The 16,827-nt window shown below is 43.4% G+C and overlaps 1 protein-coding gene across 1 annotated transcript in view; it reads right to left on the bottom strand.

The window, feature by feature from the left end:
* Positions 1 to 16,827, bottom strand: part of ABCA12 (ATP binding cassette subfamily A member 12) — a 90,078-nt gene that overhangs the window by 59,646 nt on the left and 13,605 nt on the right. The window contains exons 3-7 of the mRNA XM_057412228.1: positions 10,571 to 10,718; positions 6,356 to 6,444; positions 4,851 to 4,960; positions 3,961 to 4,146; positions 3,000 to 3,178 (exon numbers count right to left, since the gene is read on the bottom strand). Coding sequence (XP_057268211.1) covers positions 3,000 to 3,178; positions 3,961 to 4,146; positions 4,851 to 4,960; positions 6,356 to 6,444; positions 10,571 to 10,718 — 712 coding nt within the window. The remainder of the gene's footprint in view (positions 1 to 2,999; positions 3,179 to 3,960; positions 4,147 to 4,850; positions 4,961 to 6,355; positions 6,445 to 10,570; positions 10,719 to 16,827) is intronic.

Below are 16,827 nucleotides of genomic sequence, written 5' to 3'. Positions count from 1 at the left end.
GAAAAACAAACACACACCCAGGTTTATGAAAAGAAATAAAACAAGTATTCAAGCTGGAGTACAGCCTAGCATTCTTAAGATGCCTGACACACAAGACTTTTAACTATTTGTTTGATCATGCACAAAATACAAATACAATGGGCTTTGATGGGAAAGCATGGTAGTATAGTAGCACAAACAGATGTGTGGTACTCATTAGGAGTACTTTTTCAAAAGGTTATGTAAAATCTATAGATTTTAACCACTTAAATCCTCACAAAAGGTCTTAGAAAACACCCAGGTAATACGCCAGCCCAGTGATTCACTGCTGCTGTGAATCTCTTCCTAAGAGAAACCAAGAGGCAAGCAGACAAAACTCCAGGTTGAGCAGGGATCCCTAGGGAACAACATCTGTGGAAATAAGAAGCAATCACAAATAACTGTTATCATTTCCTGTTCTCCTTCTTTCCTCTTTTATACTGTAATAATCAGTCTGACAGTGAAGCAAGGAATGTTTTTCAGTCTTAGGAAAGAATAAGCTGATAATCAGGCATATTGTATCACAGAGGAAGTAATTTAAAAGTCTGCTCACTGTGTGCAGGTTACTGAAAACTTCATGGTGATTATTAGTCTCTTTTGCTTCTCCTGTATAAAGAGCAGCTTTTCACCGCAGGCACAGGGTCACTGTGAAATGCATGATCTCTCCCCTGCCTGAGGTTCTGCAGCTGACACACAAAGAAGGTAGCTGAGCTGATTTCAGTGGCAACTTACAGAGCACCAGGGAACTCTTTTCTCCTCATTTAACATAATGTTTCCATGCAGGTATCATGGACTTGGTGCTCACCATTTCCATTCTGCAGCTGTGCTTGTTAGTAAGAGTTTTAGAGGGGGAAGAAACTGCAGTTATAAATGACATGTTTAGTTGAGTAATGGCAGAATCAAGGAGGAGAGAGGCATAGGCTTGCCAAAATTGGATGCATATCATGCAGATCAGAAGGTAGCAGACATGGCCGAAGAGGTGGCGGGTGCACCATCCCTGGAGACATTCAAGACCAGGCTGGATGTGGTTCTGGGCAACCTGATCTAATTGAAGGTGCCCCTGCTCATGCAGGAGGGTTGGACTAGATGACCTCTGTCAGTCCCTTCTAACCCAAACCATTATATGATCCTATGGAAGCAAGTGGTGGTGTTGGCCTTTTTTTTCAGTCTTGCAGGGCTTTTACAGACATTTGCTTTAGAGAAAAAGTTCAACTTACTTGCTTATCTGAAAAACTATCTTAAAGCAACAAACAGGAGCATTTGTGAATTCAGTCTGTAAACCAGGTTTGTGTGTGCAACAAAATGTGCTCCTAAACTTTCTATAGAATTCATGACTCTGAAGTCACTGTTTCACAGCAGTTGGTGCTCATCACACGGTTAATTCAGATGCTACAATAAGCAAAAGTTCTTTTCTTCTGAATCTTCACATCTATACTACAAAAAAAATTCCCTGGACAGCATTTTCTTTTAGGAGATCAGTACTACATTAGTAACAGACATGGCCAGACTTGCTAAGATACGCTTTTGTAAGCATCATTAAACATATTATTTGTGCAATCTCGTTGCAGTAACTCTTTACTCATGCACTTAACACTACCAGATGCTAGGCATAAAAGCACTGCACACTTCCGGTGGTGAAATTCTGTGTGCCTCTTTGTTGTGCCTATGATAACTGTAGAGCAAAGCAGAGCAGCACAGTAAATACTAATTCTTGCTGGGCACTCAGACAGTGCTGGTTCTTCAGGTTTGATCTGAAAGCCAGTAAATGCAAACAAATGCAATGATCCTGTGACTGAAACAACAGCATGGACAAAACATCTCTGAATAAAATCAAAATTCTTGCCACACAGGTACTGACTTTTTCAAGGATAAAGACATTAAAACTTACAAATAGTTCCCACAATGCAGTATGGCAAATTACCTAAGTATTAAATGCATGGGGCTTTAAGTGCCTTGGCAATATGCCAGTGATGAAAAGTGAGTCCCTCTGTGCCTGGGCATAATCAAAGTGGCAAAGTATCTACAACCTCTACTGGCATCTTTACCCAACTGCTCATGCATTCAAGGAAAAGAAAAGTCTGAAGACAGGTGCTTGCTGTAACAAGTCGTCTATTCAGAATAATTTATAGCAGTGTCAATAACACAGCCAGTAGATGATTTGAGACAGAGACCCCTAATCTCTTGAGTAACTCAGGTCTTCAAGAGATCAGTGAGAGTTTAGCCCAGCTACAGACCAGAAAAGGTATTTAAAGGCTAAGCCCATTTTAGAAGAGTTTTTATTGATCTAGCTGCATACAGCGTCAAATATTTCAGCACAGTTAATTAATAGAGTTAAGATAGATCTGCTTTGTATAACCATTGAGAAAGAACATAACTGGTACTTTCTTCTTAAAGTCAAACATATTCAAATCCCTTTAAGCTAAAAACCAGGCTCCCTCTTTTCTCTGCTTTCTTGGGACCAATCTTGAAAGCTCAAATATCAATAAATCAGGTAATCAATTTAAAAAGAATACAACCAACCAAAAAAGAACTTATGACTTCCCTACAAATGCTTGAGGTGTTCCAAAGCAATCTGAATTTGGCTCTATGCTTTGCTGGAAAGAAACGGACAGTTGCTTGCTTTAGCAGAACAACTATCCAGACAGAAGGGCTTTTCTTCAACCAAAGGCAGTGGCTGTTACTCACCACCTTTTCTATCTGCACATGGGCATGACAGTGTCTCTAAGCAGTCTGGAAGAAACTAAGAGTTCATAGCAAGCTCTCATTTTAAAAAGCGACACAACAGTCATTGACAATCAAAACACTGCTTACTGTCCATAGAGACCATTAGAGATGCATTAATATGGAACTTTATCATCCCCCAAATAAAGGATGCTTTCAAGCCAACACCCTTTCTTCAAGATGAGAGGGGGTGTCCTTACAGGTCAATACACAAACCTTCCAACTTCCAGTGCCTCACCTGGCATTTTCTGTATTTTTACCTGCTTGGATTCTGAAGAAAATCAATTATGTCTTGCAGTTGCATGCTGCCCTGAAACACATCGGGGGCCAGCAAAAGAAGGTGCCACAGGGAGGCGTCATTCTGCACTTGGGAGATGAGGTTTAGAAACGAGACCATTTCATTGACAAATGCTGCCTGGTACTGTGGGTTGTGTTGCACCTTAACAAATAACAATGCAAGGAATTATTTAAAAACAAGAACCCTTTCTGCCAGTGGGTCTTTTTATACTTTTCAGCTTGCACTGCACTTGTATGCAACTCTACAAAACAATACATTCAAAGGGCTGTAGTGACAGGCAACAACTGAGTGACTGTGCTTTACCTTCACATTCCTGATTGTACAATAAATTCTCTGTTTAGACAAGCCCTACAATGCGCAATGTTCCAAACAGCCCGAAGACTAGGAATACAAGAAAAATTAATATCAATCCTCACCCTGGCAAAAAAGAAGGTATTACCTTTAAAGGATTCATTTGCTTTTAATTATATAACTTTCCCAAAGACAAGCACTACTTCAGTCATGAATTGTTGGATTAGCTGCAGGGGTTACTGGATGAAGTTCTACAGCTGAGGTAATACACAAATTAAATTTAATGCCTCCCCTAGCTTTAAATATTCTTATTTACTCCACATCTTCACTGTGTTCTATCTACCTATTGCTGCAGCAGGGCAAATAAGGAGAAACACCACCTAGTCATGGTGAGAACCTTTAATGGCCACTAGCTGACAACTAGGTGTCCTCGCCTGTCTGAGCTGTGTACTCAATTCCAAGGTCTTTGGGCTAATTCCATTGGCAAGATTTAGCTCAGCCTCATCATGCACTTTGGTATAGAGATGAGCAACTCCTACCAGCTGGGGTCACATTCTATCTCCAAACACTGCAATAATGTGTGTGAACTAACAAAGCTACTAGCGGCAGATATTAGGAAAGGACCCACTTACCTCGGAGAGCTGATTTCTGAACTCTTGGGTAAATGACTCTAAAAGTGATAGGTCAGTAAAGCAGAATGTCTGGTGGATATTGGCTACCATCTTCTCTTCAGCAAGATCAGGATGTGTTACATATCGTGAAAACACCTCACACAGAATGACTTTGAGATTTGCTGCAGTTGAATATTGGGTCTGGCTCTAAAAATAAGATGTCATGTTAAAGGTAGTTTTAAAGCAATACTCTGTTTGGGACAGTTTTAAGCACAGTGATGAGACTTTAAGTAGTAGTGCTGACATACAAAAAGCATTGTCATTACAAGCACACACACACAGAGAATACTAAGAGGTGAAGAGAGAAATGTGTGCATAAATGTTCATAAGCCTTAATACAAAAACATAAGCATGCTAGTGCCCATTAAATGGTACCAAGTTTCTGTTAAAAAGTAGTTGTTCCTATAGACAGTCAACACCTACATAGTAAACACACACTGCCTCTGATGCCACTGCAGAAGTATTGTGGGTAAATAACAAATTGAATGTCAAAGCCTGTAACATCGTATCTTTAATTTTATGTGAAAGAAAACACACTCAAAACACCCTAACTCACACAACTTTTGAGCAAAATATCTCAGGGTATTGTGTGTGACTGTTTGGTAATTCATGCTATTATGTCCCACGGTGTCTGGTTTATCTGGTTTCTGCTTAGAGGTTAATAAATTTACTACAAAGCTTAAAATCCACCCACAATAACTGTCTTCCTTTTCCCAAAATAAATAAGTTAATTCATATAATAGGGGAGATCTGAAAGCGATGAAGGCTGTATGTTGGTACTTTGAGCTTCTAACTCTTTAAATATGATACATAAATGTTCACACTCAGCATTTATGCAAATACAGACTTACCTTCCCAAAATTGAGAATTTTGTTGAACATGTTGATGCCGGAAGTCAAGTTGGATGGTAATGAAGTATTCTGAAGGGCTTTTTCTCCATGAGATACCAAATCCCTAAACGCTGCAATAACAATTTGAAACACTATATTTTACTTAATGTCTTTTAATCTCTTTGCCACATCAAACCATGAGACAAGATAGCCAACAACAGCTTTGGGCAGGCCATCATTATTAATCTGTTCCCAATGGTACAGCCAATGGCATCCTGTAATTACTTACTTAAGGTTTTTTTCCTGACATAATTGAACCCTGGATTACACTATTTTCTTATGGAACTTCTAAAAATTAAATGCATTTAACTATGTGCTTACAGTTCAACATTAATTCCCACCTTTTTTCTCCAGTTCTGCAGCTCCCCTGTGCAGGAAGAGACATGGGTAAGCCTTCCAAGGAAGCTCAAGCAAATAGCCCTGTAAGGAAGAACTCTCCAGGTGCCTTTGGCACCTGCGTGTGGTACTGGTTATTCAGAAACAGCTCTGACACAGATTTGTAGCACTGCTGCCCACTCTACACAGAGGCACACTGCCAGGTCTCCAGCTTGTACAGAGCTGCACTCTCAAAACTACACAGCTCACAGAAATGAAAGGAGCTATGCCATTTTACACCAGCAAAGGCTATCACCTGTGATCTTTATTTTATTTTTCAAAAGTAAGATGTAGAACTGAGCACCTCCCTGACCATCTGTGGCCATCAAAATGAGCTGCTAGTTCTCATCACTGTTCTTTGATCATTGTTTTTCCCCCCACACTTCTGCATTCAGTGCCCTTTCTGTTCTGCTTCTTTCTGCCTGTACACCAAAGAGCAAATGCACTGGCAGGAATGCTAATTGGAACTGTGAATGGCTGGGGCAGAACAGTCACAGAATGCAAAGCTGTAATCATTCCTTTGGTTGTGAGTTCCCTAGAGAAAAGACTATCCATCATGGTGGCTTGTGGACAGTAGTAGCCATTACCATCAATAAATAATAATTGTAATGATTTTATGGAAAATTTAAGTCTGAGAGTTCCTTCAAGGAAGAAAATCACATCAGAGGAGTGCATCACCAGCAATAAATATCTGCTGGGGCACAGAAGACAACTTATTTGCTGGGTAAGTGTGAATAAGAAATGCATTTAAAAACAAATCGTAGGCTGTTTATGGACAATTTGTGGGCAGTAAAAGGGCAATATTCCATAAACAGCCAGGTCTTTCAGTAATGTCCAAACAGTCTGTGAGCTCACATTGCTCCTGGGAAGTGCAGAAATTTAACCCTGGTTTCTTAGGCAAATTCTGAAGGTTTTCTAGTTACTTGCACTTATTCCCAAGAATTTACACTAATGTCATGGCCATGGTCATGTTCCTGTAGAGAACACATAAATCATTTTAGCAGTGCTCTAAGAATTGCATCTCTGTCCACAGACCTTCAAAAGATAAACCTTAAAAAGACCAGAACTTTTCAGAGCAGCAAATAACCTACCCAGTGAAGCGTTATTGCTTTTAGGAACCTCTGCTCTCCATGGTGATGAATGGTTGTTCTTGGCTGCACTGGATGAGCTCCTTCGCTTACTGCGGAGGAAGAAAAGAAAATAAGACACCTGTAACAACTCACAGAGTTTCTTATGATCAAGCTTACACTTAACTACTGCATGACTTAGAATGGGTCTATAGCTGGATTTCATGGGAGGTGTGTTGAAATCTGGGTTGTCCAAAAGCCTGGCTCCTTCTAGAAGCATGGCATGTATGTTGGTGAACGCTCTCAGACACGAAACAGGAGGGGACCACATTCATGCCTACTCTGCAGGAACACCAAGGACATACAAGGCTTAACATATGCATTTGGTCTCATCTTAAATTCCCACTTCTGGAAAGAAGGCTTCCTTGTATCAAGTCCTGTTCTGCCCTCCACCAACATACAGCCAGTCATTCACAGTCTAGGAGGTTCCTTCAGTGCATTGATGATAACTTTAATGCAAATGGTGGACGAACCAACTAGGAGAGGAGCGCTGCTGGATCTGGTACTCACCAACAAGGAGGGTCTGGTTGAAGTAGTGACGGTCAGTGGCAGCCTGGGCTGCAGTGACCATGAGATGGTGGAGTTTAGGATCTTGTGTGGGAGGAATAGAATACCTAGCAAGGACACATTTCTGGATTTCCGAAGGGCAGACTTTGGCCTCTTCAATCAATTGCTAAGGGAAGTACCATGGCAAAGGGTACTAGGTGGTAAAGGGGCTCAAGATAGTTGGTCAGCATTCAAGAACCACTTCTTCAAAGCTCAGGATCAGAGTGTCCCAATGAGTAGGAAGTCAAGTAAGGGAGCCAGGAGACAAGCATGGTTAAACAAGGAACTGCTGGGTAAACTCGCACGGAAAAAGAGAATCTACGGATTATGGAAGGAGGGGCTGGCCACTTGGGAGGAATATAGGATAGCTGTTAGAGGATGTAGGGAAGCAATTAGGACAGCTAAGACCTCCTTGGAACTTAATCTGGCAAGTCAGGTCAAGGACAATAGAAAGGGCTTCTTCAAATACATAGCAAATAAAACTAACACAAGAAGCAGTATAGGCCCACTGCTGAACGAGGTGGGTGCCCTGGAGACAGAGGATATAAAGGAGGCAGAGGTATTGAATGCCTTCTTTGCCTCTGTCTTTACTCCTGCAGACTCTCCCCGGGGGACCCAGATTCCTATAGCCCCGGAAGGAGTCAGGATAAAGGAGGAGTTTGCTTTGGTAGATGAGGATTGGGTCAGGGATCAGTTAAGTAATCTGGACATCTATAAATCGATGGGTCCGGATGGAATACACCCGCAGGTGCTGAGGGAGCTGGCGGAGGTCATTGCCGAGCCACTCTCCATCATCTTTGGTAAGTTGTGGGAAACAGGTGAGGTGCCTGAGGATTGGAGGATGGCAAATGTCACGCCGGTCTATAAGAAGGGAAAGAAGGAAGACCCGGGTAATTATAGACCGGTCAGCCTTACCTCCATCCCTGGAAAGGTGATGGAACAACTTATTCTTGACACCATCTCTAGGCATATCAAGGATGAGGGGGTCATTAAGAGCAGACAACATGGCTTTACCAAGGGGAAGTCATGTTTGACCAACCTTATAGCCTTCTATGAGCAAGTAACTAGGTGGATGGATGATGGTAGAGCGGTAGATGTGGTTTTTCTTGATTTCAGTAAGGCATTTGATACTGTCTCCCACAGCATCCTCATACATAAGCTAAGGAAGTGTGGGCTTGATGATCAGGTAGTGAGGTGGATCAAGAACTGGTTAGAAGGAAGAAGGCAGAGAGTTGTGGTCAATGGGGCAGAATCTAGCTGGAGGTCTGTGACTAGTGGAGTCCCTCAGGGGTCGGTGCTGGGACCAGTGCTGTTTAATATTTTCATCAACGACCTGGATGAGGGAACTGAATGTACCCTCAGCAAGTCTGCTGATGATACTAAACTGGGAGGAGTGGCTGACACACCAGAGGGCTGTGTTGCCATTCAGCGAGACCTGGACAGGCTGGAGAGTTGGGCGGAGAGGAATGTGATGAAATTCAACAAGGGCAAGTGTAGAGTCTTGCATCTGGGGAAGAACAACCCCATGTACCAGTACAGGTTGGGAGCTGACCTGCTGGACAGTAGTGAAGGGGAAAGGGACCTGGGGGTCCTGGTGGATAGGAGGATGACCATGAGCCACCAATGTGCCCTTGTGGCCAAGAAGGCCAATGGCATCCTAGGGTGCATTAGAAAGGGTGTGGTTAGTAGGTCAAGAGAGGTTCTCCTCCCCCTCTAGTCTGCCTTGGTGAGGCCACATCTAGAATATTGTGTCCAGTTCTGGGCCCCACAGTTCAAGAAGGACAGGGACTTGCTTGAAAGAGTCCAGCGCAGAGCTACAAAGATTATTAGGGCAAAGTATAAAACAGTTTAATACGAGCTTCAGTGTGAGCGGATAAAAAAGTCTGGATTAGCTGAATATTACAAACTAGAATATTACATAATACAACAACCAGACAGTGAAGGATCGCTGCTCAAATAGTTTGCCTTTGTGACAAACTCACCCACGGTTTTATATTCAAAGCTATACCTTCTGACCTGCTAGTTTTGCTATAGCTACTTAATAGTTGATGATTTTTTCTTGTAGAATACAGTGTATTTATAAGGCTAACAGGTATACACACACAGCTGTATGACACTTCACAAAGCCAACTACTAGCATCAATAGTGGTCAAGATGCTTATTAATGACTCATGTGACTTGAACTACAGTTTAGCCAAATCCTTTGATTTTCAGTTGGCAGGAAAAAACAGTTATTTCCTAAACAGCTATACAGAAACCAAACCCAGAAAGTTTATAGCTATTGAAACCCATGGAAAATCTCAAGCTTTGGCACTAGAAGTTCCCATTTCTTCATTTCAATACCCCAAATTAACCATTGTTTAACATGCCCAGGAAAAAACAATTGCAATGAGGAAATGAGGGAAGAGCTGTGAATCCAGGCATCCAGTCTCTATGTGGCTCTGTGCTCCTCTGCTGTGTGACCTTGAATTTGATTAGGATTCACCTCCAGTCATCCATATATTTAGTCATCCAGATTCTTTCTAACCAATGGAGACATTCTGACCATTTACTTGTCCCAGGAAATGCCAGTCCTCTGCACTAAAGAGGACGCTTAAGAAGCAACCCACCCCAAGATCCCTCACCCTTTTTAATGGGCTGTCTAGTGGAAACTATGGGACCTACTTTAGCTCTTCAGACTCTCAAGCTCTGGCCAAGGGAGGTTTTGAGGCTCTGACATAGCCACTATTGAACAGCCTCTCACCTGAAAGCAAAGATGAGCAACCAGGGACCTTGTGTGCAAAATGCCCAGATTGTCAGCTCTGGATGAACAACCAGGACTCAGAGTGACATTTTCCCCAGGCGTGTCCCAGAACCAGGCAGCAAAGACATACAAACAACCGTGGCTGGCATGTATCAAAGCATATGCTACTTGGCTTCAACTGAAATATCAATGAAATCAAAATGCCTCCACTGAACACTTCAACAAACTGACATTCCAACAAAGTATGGCCAGCCAGCTCCATGCTGCAAATCTACATGCTTTCGTGGGCAAAAACTTCTTCATTTCCATCTGTTTCCCAATAGGTTTGATGGCTTCCAGAGAGGACACCAGACTGAGTCTGGCTGGCACCTGGGGGACCTACTGAAAGAGCAGTCTCTCCAGAACAAATGTACCTCGAACTAGAGCTGTTTGGAAACATTTGCCATTTCCAGTCAAAGCATCCTGAGCTGATGGACACAGTGGCAGACCAGCAGGCTGGGCTGCTCTTGGTGCAGATCTTACCCACTCACACCCTGAAGGACCTGAGCCACAATCATGCCAAAAAAAAACAAAAGTGCATTTGCTCTAGTCTGGGTGACCAGAAGCATTTTTCCTCTCAGGGACTAAAATTCTACTACCAAGCCTGGATCAATTGACACATTACTGATAGCTGTCCCCAGTATGAAGATTTTTAAAGTGCCCCATGTTGAAGCCTATATTCTCATTTCTAAGTGTTCAGATATCTGAGACTATATCTGTGTTATAACAGGTATCTGAGATCTCTGTTACAGACACACCAGTACATACAGACATCGATGGCTGCTCCCTCCACCTCAAAGCAAGTTTTGCTTTACAGCTTGAAACACCCAGATATATTTAGATCCCCTTACAGTCTGAGAGATGATATGTCATTAAGTCTTGGCAGTAGATCTTCTGGTATGTATGGTGTGCCTTTACATCTGGCATCTGAATCACACAGCACGGTTTGCAGGAATGGGAAGAAGCCTGCACTAGGAAGGTTTCGAGGTGCAAGATAACCTAGAAGAAGGAGGATAAAGAAAATGTCATTATTATGATGAGGACATGCATGGTTTTTTTTTGCCATGTGTTTCTATTAGTATGTGTTATTTTCTCTTCCCAAACCACAGACTGATTCTCAGTTTCAGTGAGGCTCTTTCACTCCACCCTGGCAGCACTATCTGCCAAATCCCAATAGAAACACTTTCTCAACACTGCCAAAGCCATGAAAGGCTCTTTTTTTAATAAGAAAAAGAGTCAAGCTATTTGTAAGATACCTGTTGGCCCTGAAGCAACTGCAGATTTCCCCCCTCCACTCCAAAAATGCAAGAAACAGGCCAGAAATGACAGAAGCACCCTATTTATTATATCCTAATTCTACCTTTAAAAACTAAAATAAAAGTAGGCATACATCCAAAGTAACCTGAAGCACTCATAAGAGCATGTTCTCCAAGTCCTTGTTGGATCAGTTTCAAGCCAGGTTGCTAAGAGGGCTCTGTCTCAGCTTTTACCACAGGAAGGGGCAATGGATATAGCACCAGAAAGCCTCCTTTGCTCTTTGTGCAGACACGTCCAGGGAAGGAAGAGGAGCAATCTATCACCATCACCCCTTCTGTGACTCCTGCCGTCTCAGAGCAGCTACTGAACCATCTGCTTGGTGACCTGTGCTGCTGGCAGCCAGCACTGTGGGGCGAGATGTATGTCCCTGTCTCCCATTTCTGCAAGCACAGAGTGGACCTGAGTAATTAGCGACTTCAGTAGTTTATGTGCCACTTGCCCCATGCTGCTCACTGCCAGCCCGCAGAGTTCACCAGCTGCTTCTCCTCTCAGTGACAAACATCCTAATAAATCTCAAACCTCTTCTGCTGGATCACAGCAACATATTCTTTAAAATAATCATTTGGAAAATTACCTGGCAAAGGACATTGCTATTATTTCTACTATGGAAAGGAGCCAGATATACAAAAGGCCCACAGGCAGGCTTGTGGTAATAGATTACCTTACTCTTTAGTCTTGAAAGATGACCTGTGACTCTCACCCTGGCACAGCTTTGTCTCTAACCCCTCCAACAAAGACACCATACTGCATTTGTACTGCATCTATTAATTATAGCAGTGCTCAAACAAGAAATGTTCCCAAAGGGAATGGCAGTGCCAGATGAGGATATGACTGTTGGTCTCCCTGAAGGAGACTTGCCTTTCCTGAGCTTTCCTCAGCACAGCTGGTTACAGCCCATGAGTGTGCATTGCATTTTTCGATCAGAATGTGAAAGCTCATGGTTTAGCACGAGTTCCCACTACTTCAGGCCAGAGAGTGTTGGGCACAGAGCTCTGCTGAGACCTGCAGAGTCAAAGGCACCCATTTTGAGTGGTGCTGCGATTCTCTTGGATGCCTCAACAGAGAACTGCTCTGGAAAATGAAAGGAGATACCCTGCCAGAGGAGAAAGCTGCCTGCTGTAGGAAGCTCCCCCAACACTCACTGCATCCCCCAGGCCACCAGAAGTTATACAGCAGGCTGAGCCAGCTCCTGGTAATCACAGAGCACCAAGGAGAGCAAAAGATCTTTCTTATCCCTACAGGCAGGCAGTCCTTCAGGTGTTGGGGCCAAAGGACAAAACACACCACTATACAGGTTTTGAAGTGTAATTAATCAGCTGTCCACAAGCAAAACCTTAGAGTAGGGCACTTTAATCTGGAAGCATCCTTGTGGGAACATCCCTGTCTGGGATGTTTTGCCCTTTGAGATTACCAATTGCAACCCCGCAAAATGGCCTTTTTCCCTCTCATCTTCCTTCTGATCTCCCGCACCCTCACTCCCATGCAGGAAATGGACTTACTTGCCAGTCGAAAAATGCACAACAGACCTCACTTTATCAGTGTCCCTACCAAAATGAAGCTTCAAAGGCCTGGGAAGCCATGAGGTTCAGGATAGAGAACATAACCATAATGAGACAGGTAGGAGCCCGGAAGGAAACAGCTATACCCTCCACTGCCATCCACACAGAATCATAGAATCATAGAATGGCTTGGGTTGGAAAGGACCTTAAGATCATTCACTTCCAACCCCCTGCCAAGGGCAGGGATGCCTCACACTACAGTATGTCGCCCAAGGCTCTGTCCAACCTGGCCTTCAACACTGGAGCATTTACCACTTCTTTGGGCAGCCTATGCCAGTGCCTCACCACCCTCACAGTAAAGAACATCTACAAATGATGACCAGGGCCAGGATCTAAGCCCATGTCTCTTAGTAGACCTGGAGCAGCTAAAGCTGTGTAACTCCTAGCAGGATGGCAGAGTGGGGAATGAAAGGATGAGGCTGGGAGCTTGGGGAGCACTGGTCTTCTCTGGAGCAATGTGAGATGTGTAGAGGCAATTACAAAAGAGATCCTGACAAATCCAGAGGAAGACACTTTCTTGAGATATATGTAGTAATAAAAAAAAATATAAAATTGGACCTAAAGGTGGAACACTTTGACCAAAATGGACAATTAAACAATCAGTTGCTGTACCACAAGCAACTGATGCTCGCAATATGCTTGTTCTTACGTACAGCATAAGAACACAGTGATGGTATCAGTTCTTTCTTAGCTTTTTATTTTGGAACAGCAGCCTGAAAAATAAAGAGACAGGAATTCATGACCTATAATTTGGAAGTGCTGCTACTCATGGTGGTGGCACGATGCCTGTGAAGACCCCATTGGCCTGATGTGATTGAAGTATTCAAGGAGGCTTTGCAAACTCACATCAGATGTTGAGCAGTTTGCTGGAACCTGGGTACAACCATGGGGCCTGATCCATCACTGAATCACTGCAGGCATGAACCGATGTAACCTCATGATGTTCTTGGCAATGAAGAGGGGAGTTTTCTGGAAGAGGCCTGGACTCTGACTGAAGTTAGAGAATTAAGGAGGTTCTTCAAGACAGACCATGACGCAGAAAAATCTGAAATGTCTGAGTTGAACTCCCATTTGCTGTAAGTTAGTCCTATGCTGGTTCTTAACCCTGAGTATCAGCATAACCATCCTCTGTGTCAAGCACTTAAATAACACACAGGATGCATCGTGATGAAATTGATTGATGTTACATTAGCTCTGCTGCCTACATGGAGGAAATCTCCACTGACTCCAAATAAAGTTTAAACACCTGGTTCAGATGCAGGCACCCCTTCCACAGACACACTCCACTGGGAGATGAATTCCACCCCTGCTTTCTCATGTGACAGCTGATTATGCTGAAGGGGACATACTGTGCACACTGCGTTCTTCACACACGGGCTGCACAGAACCAAGAACAGGGTGGCCAGACTGGTGTAACAGGTCTGTCACTCCCAGGTGACAAGCAGTCAACCTCACCACCATTAGAGCCACCAAATACTTGTCTCCCTGTTCATACTGCTTTGAAAATCATAGAATTATAGAAACAAAGAGGTTGGAAATGGCCTTTAAGATCATCAAGTCCAACCTTTACCCCAGCACTACCAAGGCCACCACTAAATCATGTCACTATGGGCCTCGTCTGCATGGTTTGTGAACACTTCCAGGGACGATGACTCCACCACTGCCCTGGGCAGCCTGTTCCAATGCGTAAATACCGATTCAGGGAATAAATTATTCAGAATGCCCAGTCTAAACCTCCCCTGGTGCAGCTTGAGGTTGTTTCCTCTTGTCCTATCACTCGATACTTAGAAGAAGAGACCAGCCACCTCCTGGCTCCATCCTCCTTTCAGGCAGTTGTAGAAAGCAATAAGGTCCCTCCTGAACTTCTCCAGACTAAACAACCCCAGTTCCCTCAGTCATTGCTTATAGAATTGTGCTCTAAGCCCTTCCTGTCCTTCAAGGGCCACAGAGGCCAACGACTTTAATAGAAGCTGAGCAGCACAGTCACAGCAAGCTCAGCTTCTGACCATGCTGCCTTTGTCCAGCATGCCTAAGATCAGAGCAGCCATAGCATAAGGCACTGTGCAGGAAGCATGGCTGATTCAGGAGCCCGAGGCCCAGACTAACATGGTGTAGCCCCAGAGTTCTTTCTTGTAACTCCTTCTCATCCTGCAGAGGAAGGAATCTACTGATGAGAAGGTGAGTCAAGAGATTAACGCCCTCCCTGCTCCATCTTTCCATCCTCCATCCCCTTGCTTGTGGAAAGGAGATGTGACTCCCCAAAGCCACACAGGCTGCTCTGCCCACACATGTAAATTCATTACCTGTGCCAGCCTCATACACCATTGTGTAGACAGCCAGGGAGGAAGTTGGCTCCTGACTCCCTGCAGTGCTTTAGGAAACACTTGCAAGTACCTGTCCCTCCCTTGGCTGGGATTTATCCAGCGCGTCAGCTGCATTAGTACACAACATAAGCACTAGCTATGAAACATTACTGAAGGGAATTTGCAAAAGCTCCTCAAATTTTAAAGGACAGGATTTGATGGAGATAGTTTCACAATCTGAAACAGAACATCACCATTACTGACTTTTGTGATATTTCTACTGGTGGGAATCCCTTCAGCCTCCTACATGCTGCAGAAGATAGGAAGATAGGATTCCTATCCAAGGAATAGGGATCTACATAGACCTATAGTCCCCATCGTTATGATCCTACATCACACGCTAGAGCAGATTCACAACACAGCATAATTTGTCATTCTCCCCACTGCCTTTAGCTTTAAACCTCTGAATTTCCTAAAACTACAATTACCTTCGGAGGGTCCCACTACACTGCTTATGAGCCCAGAGGGAGACATCAGTGCACCGACAGCTGCCCCATATCTGAGAGGTCACCCCAGCGTATTTCTGGTCAAACTGACTTGTCTGCAAACAAAATCTGAGCCCAGATCTGTATTCTGTTAGTAAAGACTGACTCCTGGGTTTGCCAGCAGCAGAATCCCAAGTGCAGAGGCTTTTGCTGTCCCCTCTCACTGAGACCTTTGATTTTCTATCACCATGGAAAGAAGGACACTGAACCTAAAGAAAACAAGACAGGAATCCCAAAGGGCAGAAGAGGCCAAGGGCTTAGAGCTGCCAAGTGCTGGTTCTCCATGCTCAAGTATCATCTAGCCAGGCCAACCACATCTCCAAGAGCTGAGAAGAGGAAAGGCATGCAGAGTAGTCTTAATAAATACAAGATACTTATAATACATGCATGCCACTGGAAATCCTGGCATTTTCACATTTGCTTCCAAATAAAATGAAGAAAACTATCTTACTTTCCTGAATATTGTAAATTACAACATACTTTCCTTCAACATGAGCAAAACATCTTTCCTTCAAGTAAAGGTGCTTGGTAGAATAACAATGAAAAACGTCAGGGTAATAATAAATGTCACATAAGAAATATTAAAAGTACTATTTCACTACAATCAATAAGATTAATTGAAATTGACTGAAGTGTTTCCATCTACCTGGACAATGTTCGATGTTGCCACATTGATTTTGCTGCTTTCATTGCAGAGGTGTCAGGCACTGACTTCAAGGAACTGCTTTTTTTAACAGAATACAGGCACAGCACCATGAACCCCAGTGTTACTCCCTTCAACCTGAGGCTGCCTGAGCCAAAGGACATCAGTGCTGTGAGGACAGCAGCTATTATTATCCACATCAGAACAAAGAAAAGGAAACAGGTAGTATTTTCTAGTGGTCTCCTGTGTAAACTACCAACCAGCTCACCCAGTGTGCTGCTAAGCATCTTCATTTCCCTCAATTCCCCAGTCCCAGCTCTGCTACTAAGAGAGATATTTTGCAGCCCCATCATTTGAACATACATATCCCCTTAAATAAAAAGGAGCTACTCCAACCATTTCTTTTGCTTTCGAAAGATCACCCATGCATTCCTTCTCCCTTTTCTGCCCACACTGTATATCTGGTTTCAGGGCTTCCTGCCTTGCTCTGCCCTCTATCCTGCAAAACCAGACAAAATCTATATTCCATTTATTCCTTATCAAAGATGTGGGATTTCCATTATGAATGGCTTTCTTAAATAAAAGTAGGTACATTAATTGTATTTTCTTCCTCCTTCACGATTAATTTAAAACGGCATAGTGAGTTATTCTGTTTTCTATCCTCCCATAGTTCAGTATCATATCATTACAACTTCTTGGCCATGAAAAGATTCTCTTGGCTTCAGATCTCACACACTCTGA

This window comes from Pezoporus wallicus, unplaced genomic scaffold (genome assembly GCF_028554395.1).
Source record: "Pezoporus wallicus isolate ANWC-B61680 ecotype Strahan unplaced genomic scaffold, APGP_CSIRO_Pwel_v1 contig_6566, whole genome shotgun sequence".
NCBI classification, from domain to species: Eukaryota; Metazoa; Chordata; class Aves; order Psittaciformes; family Psittacidae; genus Pezoporus; species Pezoporus wallicus.
The sequence above is the reverse complement of the archived record's forward strand: the minus strand, read 5'-3'. Positions and strand labels throughout refer to the sequence as shown.